We start from the raw sequence: 23894 nt of genomic DNA, 5'->3' as shown, positions 1-23894 counted from the left end.
TTGATAACCTTTGGCTAGATAAGTTTAGTGGCTCATGCTTTTCGAAAAAAAAAACACAAGTTTAATGGGATGAAATTTTATTGGAAAATAAAAGGAAGAGAAAGGCTAAGAGCCTTAGAAGGAAGGAGCTTTTTATAGAAATGATCAGTGATTATTCATGTCACTCCATCCCCTATTTATAGTACATAAAAAACCAAGTTTGTTCCTATTTAAACTCTATGAGGTATTAAAAGATATAGTTTGAAATTAAATCTAAACAATATCATAATAATCCTAATAATAATCCTAAAAATAAAAAATCAAATTTAAATAAAGTCTTATGTTCATAAATCTCTTCTTTGAATTTTTTGCCCCAAGTCTTTCACACTTTAAATTTTCGGCACCACTTCTTCCCTATTTCATGTGCTGACTCGTTTTGTTTTTAAATTCACACTTTTTGCCCCTAAATTTGCTTTTTTCGTCAATTTAGTCCCTATAAGATAAAAAACCATAAACAACCTATATTAGTAGGATCGTACTCAAAATATATATGTAATTAACACATAAAAGTATGTTATTTTAGAGTATTATCAAGGCTGGTCGTGAAAGGGTATTCTAAAAGGTTTAGGGTAGATTTTTCAGAAACTTTTGCTCTGGTTGCCAGTATGGATACTATACAAATGTTATTGGCCCTTATTGCACAAAAAGATTGGGTTGTATATCAAATGGATGTCAAATCAGGATTTTTGAATGGGTACTTGGAGGAAGCAATATGCATTGAACAACCACAAGGCTTTGCTATTCAAGGAAAAGAAGAGAAGGTGTATCGGTTGGAAAAGACACTGTATGGCTTAAAATAGGCGCCAAGATCTTGGTGCAGTAGAGTTGATGCATATTTTCTTAACTTAGGTTTTGAAAAATGCCTAAGTGAATTTAATTTGTATATCAAGAAAAATGGTGATGAATTACTTATGGTGTCTCTTTATGTTGATGACCTACTTGTAATAGGAAGTATACTGGAGCTGGTAAACAAATTCAAAGAGGAGATGAAATAGGTCTTTGAAATGACAGATATTAGAGAAATGACATTTTTTCTTGGTATGTAGGTATGAAAAAAGAAAAATGAAAATTTTGTTATGAACTTGATTTAAAAAATATTTGAAGGAAATGTATGAATTGAATGATTCTTTCTCCATAAGATTGAGGATAAACATGATTTTTCAGAAAAATATTAATTATTGAGATTTTGTAAAATTAAAGGTTTAGATCTATAATTGGGAATTATATTTGATGTTAGGATGTGAAAATCAAAGATTTAATTGAGATTAATTAAAGTAGTTAGGAGATTTAAAGTTATGCAAGGTGAGCTCACCAAATTTAGAAGAGTGGCAAGCTGCTATGTTGTAGGTGTTGCTCTATTTGTTTAGAACGCTAAGTAACCTATGTGTTTTTATATTCTATGTGAAGCCTCTGATCATGGTGAAGGTGCCTCGTCAAGGAAGGACAAAGGCAAACATAAGGTGGTTTAGGTTCAGTTGAATCAATAAGTCAATAGGTGAGTGTTCTCAAATAACTCACTTAAACACCAGTTCGCATGTTCAAGAGAGTTTAGGTAAGGCATGTGAACCCTCATATATTCTGTGCAAGCCTTGTTGTATTTATGTGAGCCCCTTAAAATACAAGTGAACCTGCCAAAATCTTATGCAAACTCTGTTATAAGGAATATGTGAACCCTATCCCTCTATGCATATGAGTCTATTCATTCATGCGAGTCTATGTATCTGAGCAAGCCTTGTAGTGTGAACCCTGGTGATATGCTAGCCTATATATTGTGCGAGCCCTCATGTGGTACATGTGAACCCTACTTTTAAATGTTTTATGCGAGACTAAAAGTACTATGTGAGCCTGTATGCATGTGCGAACTTTTGTGAAATATGCGAGCCATGCATTAATGTGAACCTATGTTATTGTGAACCTATTTGCATTGCGAGGCTTGCAGAAGTACGAGCTCTACTATATGTAAACTGTACTGTTATGTGAATTGTCATGTGCGAGCTCTGCAGTGTTGCGAGCCCTATTGTATTTTTGCATTGTGAATGTGATAAAAACTGATATGTTGGTATTGTGAGCAATTGAAACCATTGGATATCATTGGCATGCCATAGGGTTGTGAGTACTCATCCTCTTTACTATGTGTTAGGGCATTGTGGCCGGAGATAGTGTTAGAGAGATAAGAGAATGTTGAGTATCGCTCCATTCATCGTAGATAGCGCAAAGTATTTTGGAGAGTGTGAGAATTCGTGCTACACATATTAGAGATAGCGTACGACTCTTTGAGTCATTTGGAGTGTTTGGCATTCCGCTTATCCAATGCATATATAATATGATTATGGCTTTCACATTCACAAATTGTCAATATATCATCATAGTTTGTATAAATATTGTGTGATATACGATCTATTTCAACATGTCTACTTCCTAACATGTATGTTATGTTTATTTGTGATGTATGCTTGAGCATTCACTGAGCTTTAATAAGCTTACTCTCCTTACATATACTTTGTAGATAAGTAGCTCGTGAGACTAGTGGTGTAGTGTGACAACTCTTTGATCCATCTTAAGGCAAACCCTTCCGAGTATGTGACGTGTTTTCTACCCTAAAGTGGAAGGCAATGTGGGACTATCCTACAAGATTAGAATTAGACTAGACTTTAAAGTAAGTTTTTATGGGTTGTAAATGGACATTACGAACTGTTAAATTTTGGATTTTGGGATTTTATAATATTGTGTTGAGTGCTTGATTTGTTGACTTTATACATGATGAATGTTATTAGTTGTGAACTAAAGAGCTTATGCAGCTAAGGGAGATTGCTGGATACTAAGGTACATTCCTATAATCCCCTCATTGATTGAATTAAAGTTTTAATTTAGAATGCATGAAATAAAAATCATAATTTGCAAAGTAACATCTACGAGCCAACAAAGTGTAGTGTGAGCTAGGGATCACAAAGTGATAGGACCTCGTTAAAATGTAGAGTTCGCCTTTAAGAATAAGCTCGCCAACGCTAGTGCCATTATTCGCCAAGTGAGGGGTTTGCCCAAAAGGAAACCATGCGCCATAGAAGTGGTTACCTATAGAGTGTTCACCTAGTAGGGCAGTTTGCCAGATTGGTTTAGTTCTCCCACATGTAGTGTTTGCCACCAAATTGAGTGCGCTAGAACCATGTGCTCACTAGGGTAGGTTAGCACTCCAAAGTTCATAGGTTCGTCGAGAGAGTAAGTTTACCAGAAAAAAGTTCGTCGAGAGAGTAAATTTACTAGACAAAACTGAGTTCTCCAATTAAAGGGGTTCATGAGTGTGTCATCTACTTGAGCAATCTATTAAATAAAATTGGAGATGTGAGTCTAGTTTGCCAGTGACAAGGGTTCGCAGGGCTAGAAGCGAGCTAGGTGTCGTGGGTAGGTCACGAGCTAGAGCTTGCCAAGCGCCTACGAGCTACTTGGGGGTTCTAGTTAGGGGTCGCCGCGAGGTGGGTTCACAAGGATCTAAAGCTTGAAATTAATGTGCTTTGTCTTTGATGGTGTGGTTAGAGAAGCATGTGTCTAGGATTATTTTTATAATGATTTACGTAGTGAATGTGTGGTGTGCATGGTTGGCCAGTCTATTTCATGATGTCTTAATGGAGAGTCACTTTGGTGGTTGATGTGACGTTCGAAATTTGGGCCAGACCGTCCTGACTAGGTTTGGGGTGCCACAAATATGAAATATCAAAGCACTCTAATTAGGCTAGGTTTCCTAAAGGAGGTAACTCACCGGATAAACCACATCTAGACAAGTCAAGGTACTTCAATGCGAATAGATCACTTATTTGATGCTGGATATTTCCACGAAATTGACTACCATTTCAAGAAGGACAACATTCGGAAAAATCTATCTCTGACCTCGATAATGAACTCATAATATCAGTTAATTTCGAAGATGCTTCCAGCATTATTGCATGATATGCTTGGCCACTTGTAACGTTGTGAGCCATTGTTGCTCTAGGTACTCCACCACCAACTTTCTGCCACATCTATCGCTTCGGAGTCCAATGGCGACAGATCGGCTATTGACACAATTGCAACAAAGGAAATTTGAAGGATGGTGGCCTACAGTATCCCTAGAATAAGGGAAATGGTTAAGGATGACGCCATGTTTAATTAGCTAAGCTTTTTCACCTGTTTTCCAATTTTTATTTTAGTTTTAGAATTTGGATGTTAGGTTTTTAATAGATTTAATTTGATTTTAGTTTAGATTTGGATTCAAAAGGTCTCTCGATTTTAGAATTTTTCACTTTTTTACATTTTAGAATTTTTAAGTTTAAAATCTTAGAATTTAAGTTTAATTCTGCTTCAGTTTTAGAATTTTGGACTTTTTTTTTGTAGTTATCTTCGAAATTTAGACAATAATTGTAGAAATCCGAATTTCATTTAGTATTAGAAATTTGGATATCTTCTTTCCTTTAGATTAGGTTTATTCTAAGTCAAGATTAGAATTTCAAAACTTTAAATACTAACACCATGTTTGGTTGGGTGTATTGGCTATGCCAATACACCCCTAATCGGTGGGCCCCACTTAATCCCCCTATAATACTTTGTTTGGTTCAGTGTATTGCTATTACGGGTCTAATACATTATTGATCTAATCCCCAAAATTCACCATTTTCTAATCCCTTCCTTGAGCTCAGATTAGGTGCTGCTTCAGTTTTAGTCCCTGTTTTACCATCCCGATTCACGCTTCTGTTTTACCCAAAATCCACGTTCTGTTTCTTCCTTCTACCTTTCTTCTCCACTCTCCTCACCGTCTTCTCTTCTAACATCCAGTGTGTTCTGCTCCTCTAACATCCTCTGGCGTACCATTTGTGGGTGTGTTCTTCTTATCGAGATTTTTTTTTCCCTTTTAGTGTGTTTTCATAGTTCTTTATTTGGTCTGTGAATGAAAAGGATGAAAATTTCTGGGTTTTTGATGCTTGGTAATTTAGGAAGCCTTTATTATAAACTTTTTGAGATATTTTTTTCTATTTATTTGAAGTTCAATGATTTGGATATTGGAACATATATTGTTTTTTCATCTAACTTTCTCAAATCCCAAACAAAAGACCCCTGGAAAAAAAAAGGGTTCTTTTTAGATTTTGAAATAAAGGCAGAAAAATGGTGAACTGGGAGCTAAACAGTTGCTGCAATAATGGCCAAGTTACCTTTCTGGTTACAATTGGTGTCTTCACTGTTGTCATTCTTGTTGTAAGCTTCTTTCTTGAATTTTTTTTCTCTTGTTTATAACGAAGATCATCTTTTTCTCTGCTATGCTTTTGGTTGTTGTAAGGAAACAATATAAACACAGTAAAAACAATGGGGTAATTTTGGTAAGAGCTCCCTGGTTATGTTTGTTTGAAGGATGATATATCTACGGTTTAGTTGACTAAGCCATGATTGTTAGTCTTAGTTTAAAATTTAATAAGTTTCTTGTTTTGGAGAAACCATCGAGTTGATGGTAATTTGAATTATGAAATAGATTAACAGTTTAAATAGTTTCTTGGTTTGCACGTTGAAGGAAATTGGGTTCTTTTCTGGGAGCATTTGTGATTTACTTTTGTAATAATTGTTATAAATCTGTTCATTAAATAAGCCATATGCTGCATAATGTTGAATCATTATAGGGCAATATGTCGGTGTAAGACAACACCATAGATTTAAATGTGATGAGGATGGACGATTAGGAGATGTAGGGAAACCTGGGCCACTTGATTTATATCTTGTTGGCCAATGTAGACTCCTGATATGATCCATTAATCAATCAGCTTAAGATGAAGATAATTTGTTCCCATTTCAATATGGTTAGGTGGATTGCTCCCATATCACATTTTACTTTATTTTCTTTGTTTAAAGTCCCCATCAATATGTGTCTAATAATTATGCAGAACCAACTTTCTAGATCTAAGAGATCTTTTTTCTTTAATCAATGATGAAATGACTTTAGGCATTTTAGGTCTTTAATTGTTAGATAAATAATTTAGTAAAAGCCCCCATGAGGCACTGTGTTTTTTTCTCATATTTTACCAGTTTTCTCCTATATATATATATATATATTTCATCTTGACTATGTGAGTTAGATAGAAACCAAATGGGCACTATGACATCTTATCATAATGCTTTGGGCAATTAATTATTAGGCCCTGACTTGATGCTAACCTTAGGTGCACCCTCAAGTAGTGTGTCTGGTGTCCACACATGGTCAATTTATGGTCCCTAGCCTATGGGGTATGTAAAGTGAACTTTTGTGTGCTACCTTCATGTTATAGCACCTTTTGTGTCGGTAGTTGCCAATGCAAAGTAGTATTGTAGTTTTTATTCGGGAACTAATCAGCCTTACACGCTTAAAGACATGTAAGGAGGGCACTTGTATTAGGTCATTGACTCAACTTCAACAGAGGGCAAGGATGCTTCTACATCAACATTGATTGAATGAAATCCATGTAATATTTGTAATTTTTCCCAGGGTCATTCATTTTCGGATATAGTTAGTGATGTGAATATGATTGTGACTAATATGCTATCTAGCATTTTGTAAAGTTTGGGTGGGCTAGAAAATTGGAAAACATATTAGTTGGTAGTTGGAAGGTTGAAATGATCTGACTGGCATTTTGTACAATGCATTTCTAATGAGAAAATTTTGTTGACATGATTGCTCTATCTCCTTGACTGAAACACCTAAAGCTGAAGCAGTTTGAATTAAGTAATTAGCAGTATTTGTGAAAATTTGGGTGATCAAGTTCAACATTACTTAAAGGTCATAATGCTTGGCACTGGTTAAATGTATAAATTATATATCATTATTAAATTATATTTAATATTAATTATTTTAAATTATATAAATTCATATAAGAAAATTTATTATCAAGAATTTTATGAAATTATATATTATTATTAAATTATATTTAATAATAATTATTTAAAATTATACAAATTCATATAAGAAAATTTATTAGGTATAATTAATTTAAATTTTATTAAATCATATATTTTAATTAAAATATATTTAATATTAATTATTTCAAATTATATTTTATAGTATCATATATTATGATTTTAGTAAATCATATAAGAATATTGATTATTAAGAATTTTATTAATTTATATATTTTAATTATAATATATTTAATAATAATTATGTTTAAATATGATTAAATTATTTATTATTGATAATAATAATCTTATTAAAATTTAAATAACAATAACAATAATCATTTACCAAAATAAATTTATGCTAAGGGTATTCTAGTCATTTTAGTTTTTTTCATTATGCTATTACACCTCTATTCCATTCAACCAAACACAAGATTACTATTACGCCTCTATTCCATTACATTCAACCAAACAGTTGATTTGCTATTACACCTCTATTCCATTACACCTCTAATCCAATACACCTCTAATCCAATACAGCGAACCAAACGTGCCATAAGCTTTTGTAAGACCATCTTCGAATAGATGTCGTAGGGGTGCTTTAACCTTTCCTACAGATAACTTTACTCCCGAACCCAGATCTAATAATGAGATTGAGCATTAGTTTTCAGACTTTTACTTAGAATTATCTTAAGATTAGTCTTAGAACTTTGGGTGATAGGTAACTATCCGACTACTTGAGGTTTTTTAGGTTTTCGTGTCTATCTTGTTAAGTTCATCCCTAGCATGTTATCACAGCTTGGCAACTCCATTGAGGACTCTAGTTCCGAGAGTCCTACTTTAGAGCTTGGCTTTATCGTTTTTTGTTGTAAGTTGTATATGTGACTTTATTAATCAATTTATTTGAATTTTTCTTTTTGTTACTTACGATTATATTTGTTTTAAATTGTCATTCACTTTGCACATAAATTTGATCCTATACCCTGATCCGTCCTATTAGGAAGAGTGATCTCGGGCTTTCGTGTGGTTAGTTCCACTGCAGCAGTTTACTTAAATCGATATTAAATCTATCTTTTTATTTATTTATTTCTTGAAGCTTTTATATGTCCATGTATATATTTAATTAAAAATAAAATATATAATGTTGAATAATTCAAAGTTTTTTTTTCTAAAAAATCAATAGTAAAAAAATTATAATGTAATGTTGTTTAAATCAGATCGGACTTGCCGGTTGGATTGAGAATTGATTGAGATATCAATCTAGAGAAGGTAAAAAAAATCAGTTGATCAACAAACTAGACTAAAAACAATTGAACTGATTGAATCCTATATTATAATTATTAATATTTTTATGATTTTTTTAATAACTTATTTGAATTGAACCGAACATGCTAAACACCGATGGCTTGATTGGTTCGACCAGTGATTGATATAATATTCAACTTGAATTGTAAGCTTTTTGAAAATATGTATTAAGGTATTCCAACATAAAATAACCGAACTTATTTAAGATAAACCCAAATAGTTTACAACTCCAGTATTTAATGTTACTAGCTTCCAGTGTTACAGGCATTGTGTGTGATTTTGCGCATTTAATATTTAATTAGTTTTTTAAATATTTTATTTTGAATTGCATTAATTAATATAAAATAATATTTTTATTTGAATTATTGAATATAATTAAAATATATTAACTTACTATAAATATATAAATCATGAATCGTATAATTAACATAATTTTTGTTTATGAAAAATATTTTTTAACTAAGAATTGTAAATCATATTTATAATTATAATTATTACAAGATTCTTTTTCTTATTTTTATGCTTAGAGTTCTATTCAAGTAATAACTCTATTATGAAATTAACACAATTTTTTAAACTAATAATTGTAATTTAAATTCTAGTTATTTTTAAATGTATAGTTACCACAACTTCTAGTAAATTATAATTATTTTTAAATGTATAATTATCACAACTAGATGTGCTCATGGGTTGGATCGAGCCATGCCTAAGCATGATATTAACATACTTTATGCTTGCCCAAGCTTGGCTTGACCTGAAATTTGGGTCTAAAATTTTGCCAAAACCCGTTCATATTTGCAAAAGACTAACCCAAACCCATTTTAGGCCTGCCCTTATTATTTTTTTAATTTTTTAAATATTTATTTTATTTTAATATTTAATAATTTTATTATTTTTTATTTATTGAAAATTTTTATATCGTAATTTTAACATTATTTTAATATTTACATTAGAGTAGTATTATATATTTAGTATAGGTTTGTTTTTTTAATATGTTCTAAATTATATGATATAAAGTATTATAAATAAAAACTTCTATTTTATTATAACTTTTTAACCAATAATTCTGAATTAAATATTATAATTACTTTTAAATATAAATTTAATAATATAATGAAAAATAAGTAATATTCTCGCCAGATTCCAAATTAAATGTTGGTTTCTATAAATGAGTGAACAGCAAGGAATTAGCCGGCAAGCAGATGTGGATGGTTTTATTGTTGGTGGAGTTTCTTTGAAGGTTGGTAACTATCTTTCTTTGCTGTGCCACTATTGATTCATTTATTTGATGTTCTTCAAATTTTCAAAATCTTGAGGGATTTAACCTTGAAGCTGGTTATAATTTGAGATAAATTTTAAAATTATACATGAATTTTACTTTAATTTATACATGAATTTTTATTTGGTGCAATTATATACATGAGACTCTAATTGTAGTTTAAATGTATACTTGAAACTTTAATTTTGATCTAATCATACACATTTAAAGAAATAAATACATCAATTTGTTTTTATATTGGATAAATATAATCATTTATGTATGCAATATGTAAACATAAAATGATATTATATTAATAATTGTGTTAATAATTTACAAGAATTGTATCAAATTAAAATTTCATGTATAAAATTACACAAAATCAAAATTAATATATACAATTACACGTTAAACCATAATTCATATATAGTTTTAGAACTTATCCCTTAGTACAAAGTTTCCAAATTAGTTAATTGGAATAGAGTAATGGGTATTGAATTCACAAGTCTATTGTTACATAAATCCAACTAAGTCAAATATCCAAATTTTGAAAGGATAGATCTGTTTATTTTGTTGCCCCAAAGAATCGGATATTGGAGATTGGATAATTGACCCAAAGCAAAAGGGATTGGACCAACAATTCTACATTGAGTTAAGTGTAAAGTCACAAGATCCCTCAAATTCCACAAATTTTGAGGGGTTATATTATTACCATCATCAAACTGATACCTAGGGGTGAGCAAAACTCGATTCGACTCGAAAAAATCGAAAAAAAATTCGAATTTCGAGTTAAACGAATCGAGTTATTCGAGTTAATCGAGTTATTCGAATAAACTCGAATATTTTTTTCGAATTTCGAGTTCGAATCGAGTTGAGTTTTCAAATTCGAATAACTCGAATAATTCGAATAATTCGAATATCAAACTATAATATTTTACATTTTTGCCCCAAACTCCCAAACCTTTTTACTTTTCCCTCAAAACTTTTACTCCTTCCCACTTTCCCCCCAAAACTTTTACTCCCCTCCCCTCCCAACCCCCCAATCTACCCAAAATCCATTTCCCACCAAAATTTTACTCTCCCATTTATTTTTTCTCAAAATTTTACTCCCCAAAACACTCAAAACCTTTTATTTTCCCCCAAAATTTTTACTCCCTCCCACTTTTCCCCTAAAACTTTTATTCCCTTCCCATCCCACCTCCCATCTATCCCAAACCCTCCCCCCTCCAATTTTTTTTTATATTTTCCCTCCAAAATTTTACTCCCCCTATTTACTTTCCCTCAAACTTTTATTCCCCAAAACTTTTTATTTTTCCCCTAAACTTTTACTTCTCACCCTTTACTCTCAAATAAAAAATCAAAATTATCCAAAAAAAAATCACTAAACATAAATAGTAATAATTTTATTTATATCTACTATTTATATTATTAAATTAAATTTCACATTTTATATTATTTATATTATTGAATTGTTTAGTCATATTGAATATTTATATTAAAATTGAATTATTAATTATGCCATAAAATATTCGTGTTAAAATTTTATATTGGTATCAATTTCACATTTTATTTTTAAAATAAATTTTATTAAAAAAATCATATTTTTACATTTAATATATTTTTTAATTCTAAAATACATAGTGACAAGAATCTGAAGATAATTGAAACAACTAAGCAAGCAAAGAAGCTAACCAATATATAAAAAATTAATAAATAAATTATGAAGTGATGAAAGTTAATAAAAATTTTGATTAAGGTGGACAAATTTTATTACGATGGGTGACAATGGTTACAAGGACCCAAAATTATTTTTTAAAATTTAACTCGAACAAATATATTCGATTCGATTCGATTCGAATTCCATCTCACTCGACTCGATTCGAGAAAACTTCAAATAAAGTTAGGATGATAAAATGAGATTCGAAAACTCGATTAACTCGAAAATTTTCGATTCGATTCGATCGAATGCTCACCCCTACTGATACCTATCCAAACGTAAATGTCTAAGATTGGTAAAAAGCCCAAGAAAGGGAGGAATTTGTCCTGTAAGATTGGTCAAACTCAAATTTAACCTAACAAGTTTCTTTAGATTCCCTAGTTGTAGAGGGATGGGACCATTAATTTTATAATTAATATTATAATGATATGAAATGCTAAGGTACTCTAATTAAGCTAGGTTTCCTAAAGGAGGAGGTAACTCACCTGATAAACCACATCTAGACAAGTCAAGTTACTTCAATTCGAATAGATCACTTATTTGATGCGGGATATTTCCATGAAATTGACAACCACTAAGATCAAGAAGGACAAGATTTGGAAATGAAGGGAAATTTAATTTCCCAAATCTATCTCCAACCTCGGTAATGAACTCATAACATCTGTTAATTTCGAAGATGCTTCCAGCAGTGTTGCATGATATGCCCGATAACTTGTAAGGTTGTGAAGCATTGCTGCCATAGGTACTCCACCACCCACTTGTTGGAAAATATGAACATCACATATATAATAAGGGTAATTACATGTTATTATTTATTATCATGATAGGTTAGCCCAAATTAAAAGTGATCTAATTTAGTTAAGGCTTATTGGGCTTTACTTATTAAATAAATTATGGATCAAATATGTGTAGATACTCTAGTAATTGAGTTCTAATTAATTTCTAATTAGTGATGGGCTAATTGGGAATTAGGGCTAACATGCCAAAGTTATATATATTAGGGTTATGGTCCCCAAATTACACACAAGATATCTTTTCTAATATCCCATTCTTCAGAAAGGGCAAATATTCTCTGAGTTTCTTGTGTGCTAATTTGAAAGACCAAATCTCCAAGATCTGAAAAAAAAAACTTCAAGGAATTTATGGATTCAGGTACGCTTCCACATCTAGTTTTATTCTTGATGATTTGACATGATAGATCCTGGTTTATTAAGTTTTATTTTAGATTTATTTTACAATTATAACAAGTGGCATCTGAGCTTTGTCATGTTGAATTATTGAGAGTGAATTGATTCTTTATTATTTTTAGATTGATTCGTTTTTTTAATTTTATGGATTTGATATTTTAATTATATATTATGTTGAATCTTTGAGACTCCTGATAAATTTTTGGGTTTTGATTCTTCAAATAAAGTTTTAGGGTTTTATAAATATAATCTAGTTTAATATTTGCATATGCTATTCAAAAGATGAAGGTTTATTCAATTAATTATTTATAATCAATTGATAAAAATTGAGTTGTGAGATTTCTTTCTCTTCTTTTCACACAATTATTTTATAAATTTTGGTTAAAGTCATTATTAAATTAAAGTTACAGACTTACAATCTTTTGCAATTGAAGAATTCCAATTGGGTTGTATAATAGGTTTTAAAAGTTAATTCACGTGATAATTGAATAAATGAATGTTGGTAAGATGTTTTTTTTTGCACTATTTGTTTTAAATTTTGTGTTTGTGGTTGAATATATATGAAATTATCATCTTTTGTCTTTATTCATGATGAATTATATTTACCATTGAATTCAGATCATATATACGAATGATTACTTTTGGTTTATGTTATAATTATTTTATATAAGTTTTAGTCCTTATGGAACCCGACTAAAATTAATATATTTGGGATTTTTTTAAATATGATGGCTATGAATTTTCATAAGTAGTTGCAAATATAAAGGCTTTTATATAATTTGGGATTCTTTTTATATTTAGTGGTTATGGATTTTTTTTAAGTATTTGTGCGTATAAAGAAGTTTTATGATAATGTCTTTAGTCATGAATATAAATTTGAGTTTACATAAAATATGTAAGGCAAGCTAGTATTATTTTTCTATTATTATAATTGTGCGTGTATACATATTATATGCATATCAATGATTTTGAGGATTAATGCATGACTATAGTTTGTGTGAATAGGTGTTTATAACCATTATTCAATAAGATATCTTTTACAGTTTAATTGGTGAAATTAAGTTTTGATGGATATCGTTGAAGTTGTTAATTTTTTTTTGTTGTGGTTATATATTCAATTTTATGGGTGCTTTGGTGCAAATTCATGTAAACTATATACATATTTAAATATTTTGGTTCTAAGTTTGGTTCTATAATCTTAGGTTTTGGCATCTTAATTCCAAATATTTAGTTAAATTATGATGATATGGTTTATTGTATAAATTGTGGGATATGACAACTATTATGATTATTTTTTTTGAGAGTTATTCACTTGAAAATATTTTTGAAGTATTCATGCGAATCTCTATCTGATCATAAATACAATTTTGGGTTTACGTGGTATATGTAAGGTAAAGTTTTCTATTTGATTTTGAATACACATATATGCATGAATTGCTTTGGTGTTTTGTCTATGCCCAAATTACGGATACATGTGCTTGCTAATTATTCGGCCTTGAACCATTAAATTATTTCTGTTTGGTTTTGACATATATGGTTTTAAAAAAATGAGTTAAAGATTTAAGGTTTTCAATTTTTTATTGCGCTACTTAGACAACCTTATTTTGGGTTATTTCAGAAATTGTAGTGCACTTAGAAATTTTAGTTTTAACCTTGACTATTGGGGAAACTTTAAATTTGAATATTGGTATGTTTATATATATTTTAAAATAACTTAATTGAAGCAAAAAGTCACCAAAGTGATTTTTTTTGTATAAATTATTTTGTTTTAAAATATAAAAGGTTGTGTGCATGTAATTTAAGTTATGTTAATATTGATTGGCCCAAATGAAAGTTAATAATATTACATGTGCAACTATGGTAATAAACATGTGACAATTATTCAGTTTTACCTGTGAGCAATAAATTGGCCCAAAGGAAGATTTATGGTTCGACATGTTCTTATTGTCAATGTTTGATTATTACACTAATATATCACTTACAAGTTAATATTTTGTCCAAAGATGAAATATTAATGGAGTGTCTAATATCTTGAGATGAAGTTTACCTTTATTCAAATTATTTCGGTTTAAATTTGAAGTCTTATATGAAGTTGTTTATGGTTTATGATTTATTCAACTATTGTTATATTTGTCAACATCATTGTGTTGTTTTGGGATAAACATATACATATATATACTATTATCTTTTAATTTGATTGAAAGATGAAATTAAAAGAAATATTTTGAAACAAATAAATTCAGATTTTGGCTTTAGTTTTTAATTAAGGATGTCTAATATTTTAAATAGATTAGTTTAAACAAAATGCCGCCAAAGTGACCTCTTTTGTGTAGGTTAGTTTATTTGAAATACCAAGATGATTATATGTTTTTGTGATTCATGCATTTATTAATTGACCCAAAGTTAAGTTAATATTTGACAGAATTCCAACGACATCTATGGTGATAAATGTGTGACAAGTATAAGGTATTTTATTTGAGCAATAAGTTAGTCCAAAGATTAATTAATTGTTTGACATAACTTATTGTCAATGTTTGATTGCTACAACAAAAGTGTCATGTACTGTTAATATTACTGTCCAAAGACTTGGTATTAATGTTGTGTTTGGTATCTTGAGATGGGATTAGCCATTATCTTGAATTTATTGTTTACTTATGAATATTGATGTGAGCTTATTTTTATTTATTTTTTATTCTATATTCAACTAATTCATCTTCTACTGCCACAATATCTGCTAATATAAATTCTATACCCATTCTTAATGGGACTAATTTCAATGAGTGGAAAAGGCTCTTACTTGTAGTGCTTGGCTATATGAACATAAGCCTTGCACTAAGGGAAGAACAACTCACTGTGGAAAGTACCCCCATGTTAAAAGGGATTTTGAGAGGTGGGATCGTTCAAATTGCAAGAGTGTAATGATCATGAAGAACAACATTTCAGAAGCCTTTAGGGGCACAGAGTCTGAAAAGATTACTCAGGGTAAGGTTTCCTTGACGAAATTGAGAAACGTTTTGCTAAAAACGATAAGGTTGAAATGACATCACTTCTGACTTCTTTGATGTCTATAAAGTTAATGGTCAAGGAAATTCTGAGCGATCTAAGGGCTATGAGTTTTATGATCCCATAATTAGGAATAGTTTTGAGATGAGAATTGCAACGTTCTTTTAGGATGTTGAGTTTGGAGGGAGAAATAAGGTTAGAGACATTGTTTTGAAGGAGGAATTGAATTCTAACTCATTTGCTACTATCATTTTTATGATGTTTAAGTTCTCATACTTATCATTGATTAAAAAGTGAATCTAGAATCTCAATAAGACAATGTTGAACAACTAGTTATTTAAGATGAGGTAATTGTTCCAGAAGAACAAACTCAACAACTTCAAGAATGAATTCCATTAAAAAGGTCCACTAGAGAAAGGGTAATGATGGCTTTAGTGGCATATTTTGACCTTAAGTAGCATCAGATGAATATTAAGTTAATAGTTTCTCAATGGTAACATTGATCATACATTTATATGGTGCAACTAGTAAACTTTGTGTCTAATGATGTAAAGTTAATGATTTTTAAATTAAAGAACTTCATCTAAGGGTTTAAGCATACTTCTCGTCAGTAGTATTACAATTTTACCAAATGATTATCTCATTCGATTTGGAGATGAATTTTGTTGATAATTGTATATACAATAAGTTTAGTGGAATAAGGTTCTATATTTGGTTTTATATGTTAATGACATACTGATTGTCAATTGTTAATGACATATTGATTGTCAATAATAAGTATAGCATCAATCAATGCCCTAAGAATGATTTTAAGATTACAAAAATGCATAAGATTTTTTACATTATAACAGTGGAAAGTCTAATATGTGTTCAAATTTTTATACATTAGAATATTGTGTACACTATTGGGATGCTAGGCAGATATTTTAATCAACCCCGGTTTGGACCACTGGATAGCATCCAATAGGTTTATAAGGTATTTTCAGAAAACAAAAGATTACATGCTCACATATCGAATGTCTAATTAGTTAGAGATCATCATGTTTATAGACTCTGGTTTTGATGGAATATGGATACAAGATTTTGTCACTAAGGTGAAAATTGTGAAAACAAATTGCAGTTTTTTATTCCGATAGCAACATGAGCACATCAAAGTCAAAACACATAGACTTTAAGTTCCTGGTTGTTAAAGTAAAATTTCAAAGTGATTAGGTGCCTATAAAGCATATTAGGACAAACTCCATGATTGTTGATCCGCTTACTAAGGAACTACACCTAAGGTTTTATAAGAGCACACTGTTCATATGGGTGTAATTTCATTTAAAGGATATTTGGTTTTAGTGGGAGTTTGTATTTTTAAATGATTTTATGTTATAGACACATTTTCAGTTTTTTCAGTTTAAAGATATTAAGTTTATTTTCTACAGAAATAAAGTTTATTTGGTTAGAATCAAAAATATATAAACCATACTGACCGGGATGTTGTACGACAATCAAGTCCTCTTATGGAGATGGAGTAGATGTTGATCCTCCGCAGCATCTTCTCCCGACCTATGATTAATAGGCCCTTGTCTTGGCCTCTTACGGCAATGTTGCCTACTCTTTTCTTAAGTCAACAGTAGATACAACTTATCGTAATGCCTGAACCAATTCATGTAATCTAGAGATGTCGCCAAATCCGATATGAAAAATAGTTCACGCATTGGGAAGTAATCGTACCTACGCTACCAAATCTCGATATACTTCTTGTAAAATATTGGTCAATCTTCCTCTAGTCTTCCTCGAGTCTTCTTCGAGTCTCCCTCACATGTCGATCTTGTACAAGTTATCGAGCTCTTAGGGTGGCAGTGGAATACGTTGCGTACACTTGAACTACTGCATCATTCGGCCAGATTTGTGTATCTCAGCCAATGCAAAAATGATCAATGGCACTTTCCCGTGCCAGATGTTGCAATTGGCCAAAAATTTGACCGAGACACATTCTTGAATACTCGAATCCACATATGACATTCATACAAGCTATAGTACAAATTTATAAAATTTAGTATGTTCCTAATATTTAATTTAAAATGCTGGAATACAAAACCAATAACTTTGAAATTCATAAACTAACCTGTTTTTTAGTTTGTTGATTTAAAGTTAGTCGAATATCCTCGAGCTCACTCGATATAACGTTATGTCTCACGGGGATGTTCCACCTATTCAAATAATATGTTATTTCAAAATTACAACAATGAAAAATAAAAACAATAATGATATTATCAAAAGAATTTTACCATATTACGAGTGGGAATTCGTAAGGAAGTTCCACTTGGGGGCATAAAAATAGTAGTCGATACCATGCCCACGATTAAAGGAGCATGCAACTGTTGATTTTAACTTTTTCTGGTATCATCGCTCAACACATTTCTTGGTACAATGTCGCCAGCACCGCTAATCCCCAACTAAGTTGTCCCATTTCTTTCATGTCGGCTAGTAGTAATAGCCAACTTAAATGTACCAAATTGAGAGATTTTTCTGACATTAGTAGACCCCCAATCAACCTCAAGATGAATGTGTGCGTGAATTATTCTTTTTCAATGCCATCCTTGGAAGCCTCGATAGTTTTGAAGTTGTCCTCCAACCATCTCATCTCGATCTGACTACCCCTTAAACTTGTTCGACACCTTCCCTCGTAGTTGCTTGCATGTTACACTCCAATCGGCACTAATCACTGGCCCTGTAATGACATCCCCATTGACTGGTAGACTGAGTTGTAAACTAACGTCCTCAAGTGTAATCGTACACTCACTGCAGGGAATATGGAATGTGTGTGCCTCCGATGTCTATCTTTCAACCAAAGCACTGATAAGTGGGGAATCCAATTTATTCCTTTCGAGCATGTGAGCTACGTATAAAAATCATACGTCTTGCAAGTGTCCATAAATGACACTCGATGCACCTTCGCTTAAATTGTTTATGTACGTCTCCAAAATTCGATCTTTAGGTTGAGTATACAAACATAAAAAAAATCTAAACATCATAATAATTAACTACTTAAAATTAAATAATTAAATAATTATTTTTTACTATTTGTAATTTAATGTCGGAGATATGCTTGTCATCCAAACAAATAAGTTGATTTGCAATTTAAAAATTTTAATGAATAAAATAAAATCGAAGAGAAAAAATTCAGAAAAATAATTAAAAAAATTAATTGAGAATTGAGAATTAAGAATTGAGGATTGAGGATTGAGGATCGAGAAATGAGAATTGAGAAATGAAAATTGAGGATTGAGAATTTAGGATTAAGGATTGAGAAATGAGAATTGAGAAATGAAAATTGAGGATTGAGAATTTAGGATTAAGGATTGAGTATTGGGTATTGAGTATTGAGTTGAGAAGAATGAGGTTTGGAGGGGGTTTGTAAAGGAAAAATTATGGTTGTTGGGCTCCTTTTAATCATTGAAAAAGTTATAATTGGAATAGTTACCGTTGAAAGAAAATACATCCTATAGAGTACGTTTTTCTTTCTCTCTCCAAAAACAATATAGATCGATAAATTAAAAAAAATGTCACACTTTCTCAATTGCTTTTTTGAACATATTTGTAAAAATTATCCCCTACATTTTAGATTTTTGTTTTTAATAGATTTAATTTGATTTTAGTCTAAAATTTGAATTCGAAGGTCTTTCAATTTATAGGTTTTCAAATTTCATTTTTCTAAATTTTAGAATTTTTAAGTTCTTAATGTTAGATTTTAAAACCCTACAATTTTAAGTTCAATTCCGCTTATTTTTAGAATTTTACAGTCTTTTTCAGTTAACCTTGAAATTTAGACAATAATTGTAGAGTTTCGAATTTCATTTAGTATTATATATTTGGACATCTTCTTTCTTTTTTATTAAGTTTATTTGGAGTCAAGACTAGAATTTTAAAACCTTAAACATTAAGCGTTGTATTCAAATGGGTACTGTAGGGATGCTTTAACCTTTTCTACTCATAATTGTACTTTAGAACCCATATTTGATTATAAGATCGTGCCTCAGTTTGAAGATTTTCCCTTAGATTTGTTTTAGGATTAGCCTTAAAACTTTGAGTGATAAGTGACTAACTGACCAAGCTCAGATTAGTTAATGACAACTTCACTTTCTAGTTTTTTGTGTCTAGCTTGTTAGGTTCATCCCTAACATGTTATGACAACTTAGCGACTCCACCACGAACTCTAGTTTCAAGAGTCTATCTACTTTAGGGCTTGGCTTTAAGGTTTTAGTTGTAAGTTGAATATGTAATTATATATGTTGTAAATTGTCCTTCAGTTTACACATGAATTTGATCCTATTCCCTCATTTGTCCTGGTAGTAAGAGTGGTCTTGGGCTTTCATGTGGTCCTTTCCATAGCATAAATTATTTTTTAAAATCGATAGTAAATTTATCATTTATTTATTGATTTCTTGAAGTGTTTATATTTCGATGTTTATAATTCATTAAAAGTAAAAATATATATGTTAAATGGTTAAAAAATATTTTATAGAATCAATAGTAAAAAAAAATTATAATGCAACTATCCGATTGGATTGGTAATCAATTGAGATACCGATCCAGAAAGGTAAAAAAAATAGATGATCTACAAACTGAGCTAAAAACAGTTGAACCGATTGAATCGTATTTTATAATTATTTATATTTTTATATTTTTAATAATTCACTTTATTTAAATCGAACAGATTGAAAATCGACAATTTAGTTGGTTCGATCACTGATCCGATTTCAAAAACATCAATATAATATTCAACTTGAATTGTAAACTTTTTGAAATTATGTATTAAGATGTTCAAATTTAATTTGCTCTAATTTAATTTGGATTCTTCAACTTAAAGATAACCAAGCTTATTTAAGCTAAATCCAAGTAGTTTACAACTCTAGTATTCAATATTACTAGCTTTTAATGTTACAGGTATTGTGTGTGATTTTGCACATTCAATATTTAATTAATTTTTTAAAGATTTTATTTTTAATTGCATTAATTAACATAAAATAACATTTTTTTATTTAAATTATTGGATATAATTAAAATATATTAACTTATTATAAATATATATATTTCTTAAATTATTTTTTTGTTAATGTTACACAATTCTATATATATATATATATGCTGGAAGTAATGGATGCTCAATTATCTGTCAATATGCAGCCTTGATTGGATTTGTGTTTTTGTATGTTTCAAGTAGTTTGTTTATTTGTAGGGAAAATCTGAAAAAGAATATGATCAATCAGAGGGGTTCCGACAGGAGTTGAAATTGAAGGTTCGAGAGTTGTTGATAGAGTAGTAATGGCGTCGGAGAAAAATGGCGATAAGGGTATTCAGATATCCGAAGAAGAAGAAGTTCAACAAAAGAAGGATAAAGAAGATTAAAAGGAGATGCGGATAATTAGGGTTACCTTTCTTTTGATTTGTGGTATCCCTGTTTGGAGGTCTTTTTTATTAATGAATTCATCGACTTAGCAAAAGGGAAAAAAAAAATCCAGAACTTGTATAACAAATACCTTCAAGAGGTCAAATAACATTGAGTGAAACAAGTATGAATTCTTGGGCAACCACAAGACTCCACCAATGTGACAAATAGAGAAGCTAAAGGCTATCCATCAAGAGAAATAGTTTCAGGGGTGTTGGAAACTAGAAAGATGAATTTAATGGAAAAGTTTCACTGTTGGTTGTAATTGTCCTAGACATTGAACAACTAGGATTGGTCTCCCATGAATGGATTATGTCATCTATTTCATATTCTTCATCACCATGGTCTTCAATAACATTTCCACCTGAAGCTTTAATCAACTCCAGCTCCATTGCTACTTGTTTCATGGTGGGTCTTTTCTTTCCATTAAGATTCAAGCATCTTTTTGCTAGAACAGCCACAACTATAATCTCCTGCTCTGGACCAACCTTTACTACCATTGGATCGAGAATGTTAAATAAGGAATTCTCCTGCATTGAATGCAAAAAATAAGATACCAAGCTTCTCACTGGCTCTGATTGTTCTGCAGAAATGGGTTTTTGTCCTGTTAAAAGCTCAATAAGAACAACTCCAAAGCTATAAACATCACTCTTCTCCGTAAATTGACTTGATCGAAAATATTCGGGATCCATGTATCCAAAAGTTCCTTGCACCCGACTGGTTAGATGTGTTTGTTCAAGTGCAACCGATCTTGAAGTTCCAAAATCTGATACTTTTGCCCTATATTTATCATCCAAAAGTATGTTACTAGATTTGATGTCTCGATGATAAATAGGAGCAGAAGCCGCAGAATGCAAATAGAACAAGGCATTGGCAATTTCAATCGCAATTCGTAAACGCATTTCCCATGTCAATGGTAATTCTTCATTTTGGTTACGAATGAGATCGTATAATGTACCATTTGGGATGAACTCATACACCAATAGAGGAACTTCAGCTTCTAAACAACACCCTAAAAGCTTAACCACATTCCTGTGATTAATTTGAGATAAAATTATCACCTCGTTAATGAACTGTTCAACCTTCTTTTCATCAAATTTATTTCCTTCCACCATTTTGGATTTCTTAATAGCCACAATGCTTCCATCTATTAGCATTCCTTTATAAACAGTCCCTTGACCTCCTTGACCAAGGATTCGATTCTCATTATAATGATTGGTCGCCTTTTCCATCTCTTTTGAAGTAAACAACTTAACTTTTTCAACATTACCTTCATTGCTAGACAAATGTTGTTGCAGTAACAAACCTCCATTCCTTTCAAAGTATTTCTGCTTCAGCAAGATTTTTTGTTTTCTTTTGAGGGCTTTGTACATACTCCATGTTGCGAGTAGTAAAAGTAGTGTCCCAACACTAGTGCTGCAACCTATATAGATATAAGAAACATAGTTAAAGGTGAATTTGAAAATTAAAATACAGGCTAAAAAACCATGAAAATGTTTCAATAAAGTTTCATTCATATTTGATAGCCATTCATTTAATGAACAATGAGACAACCTTATTACATCATCCATTGTTTTGATATTGAACTTTTACAAATTTAATGATAAATAACAGTTATTGCATCACGCATTCAAAGTAAACAAATTACTATTTAAATTGAAATAAATAAATAATCAAAATGGTTCCACTTTAAAAACAAAAGTGTAAACTCATCACATACCTACAATAATGCTTTTTGAATTACGAGTGTTTTGAGTTTGTATTTTGCGCTTGCAATAAAATGTCGCACTATTGTATTCATAATGAGGAGGGCAAGAGTTTGGCCAACAATAGTTGTTAGGGGTATTCAAGCAAAGTATGTTGCAATACTTATAATTATCACATCTCCCACCTGTCATTTATGAATTGAAAAGGAGAGAGGTTATAATCATATAATTCAATTAAAGTATTGAATTAAATTAGTTTCTCTATTATTAAATTGATCAATTTAATCTCTATACTGTTAAAAAAAATAAATTTAAGTTATAACAATGTTAACATTTACTATATAAAAATTATTTACAAAATCGTAAAAAATTTAACTTTCTTTAAATTTTTTTATGGCACAAGGACTAAATTAATTCATTTAATATCTTTCTAATTTCCTTTTCCTCTTGTTGGTTAAAATTATGCGTAGGAGTATTCTAGCAATATGAATGCAAAACCACTATTTGAAAAAAAAATATTTAAAGCATGAAAAAGAACAGTTCATTTAGTTGAGATATTAGCTATCATGTTCACTTTGTTCAAATTTCATTATACTTAGTCATCTTTGTAGATTTTACAAAAATATAAAATGAAAAAAAAAATGTTCTCATAATAATATTTATTTTTGTATAAAAGTAATAGATTTTCATAATTTCTCAATCCAGTAGAGGCTCAATTGACGGGTAACACCAGTTCAATTAGCTCTTTAAGAAACAATATAAGTTTAAGGCACATCCATGATGTGAGTGGAAAAATTATGTAATAAACATATTTATTAAAAGCTTATATAAGAATCAAATGAATTCTTGATTGAAATGATAAACTTAAATTTTAAAATTTAATGTGTGAAAGGTTCAAATCTCACCATGTTAGGTTTATTATGGATTTTATATAAAAATATAAAAAAAATGAGAATACCCTTAAAATAATATAACTTAATTTGTATATAAAAAGATATTTTAATAAATTTTCAATTGAGGTATTAAGTAAGATAATATAGATATAAGAAAAGAAGTTCCCTAAAAAAACGTTGACTTATACCTTTGCATGATCTTGAATAGTTGATATCACCGAAATCCCTCTTGCACGAACATAGATGGTTAGAGCTCAACCTCGACCAACAATATTCACCATCGACTGTACAAGAAGTGTCCGAACTATCGTTCAAATAGCACTCTCCATATATTAGTGTGCCCCATTGCAGTTGCGTTGGGGCATGCGTCCTATTACTTAGATCAAAATCATCAGTAAAATTAAAGTCATAAGAAATCAATGAAGCAAATCCGCATGATCTTTTCCTCCTATAATCACTTGGATCAA

At 30.4% G+C, this 23894-nt stretch overlaps 1 protein-coding gene across 1 annotated transcript; it reads right to left on the bottom strand.

The window, feature by feature from the left end:
* Positions 1-21031: 21031 nt before the first annotated feature.
* On the bottom strand, positions 21032-22308 carry LOC107939243 (wall-associated receptor kinase-like 1). Its single transcript, XM_041101600.1, has one exon. The coding sequence runs from the start codon at positions 22199-22201 to the stop codon at positions 21050-21052; it is 1152 nt and encodes a 383-aa protein (XP_040957534.1). The 5' UTR covers positions 22202-22308; the 3' UTR covers positions 21032-21049.
* Positions 22309-23894: the final 1586 nt, after the last annotated feature.

The sequence above is a fragment of the Gossypium hirsutum genome, chromosome D09 (genome assembly GCF_007990345.1).
Source record: "Gossypium hirsutum isolate 1008001.06 chromosome D09, Gossypium_hirsutum_v2.1, whole genome shotgun sequence".
NCBI lineage: Eukaryota > Viridiplantae > Streptophyta > Magnoliopsida > Malvales > Malvaceae > Gossypium > Gossypium hirsutum.
This window is presented reverse-complemented; position numbering and strand designations above follow the sequence as displayed.

What these genes read in the sequence shown, in the direction of transcription:
- LOC107939243 (XM_041101600.1), bottom strand. Translation starts at nt 22,201, where the DNA reads ATGTACAAAGCCCTCAAAAGAAAACAAAAAATCTTGCTGAAGCAGAAA.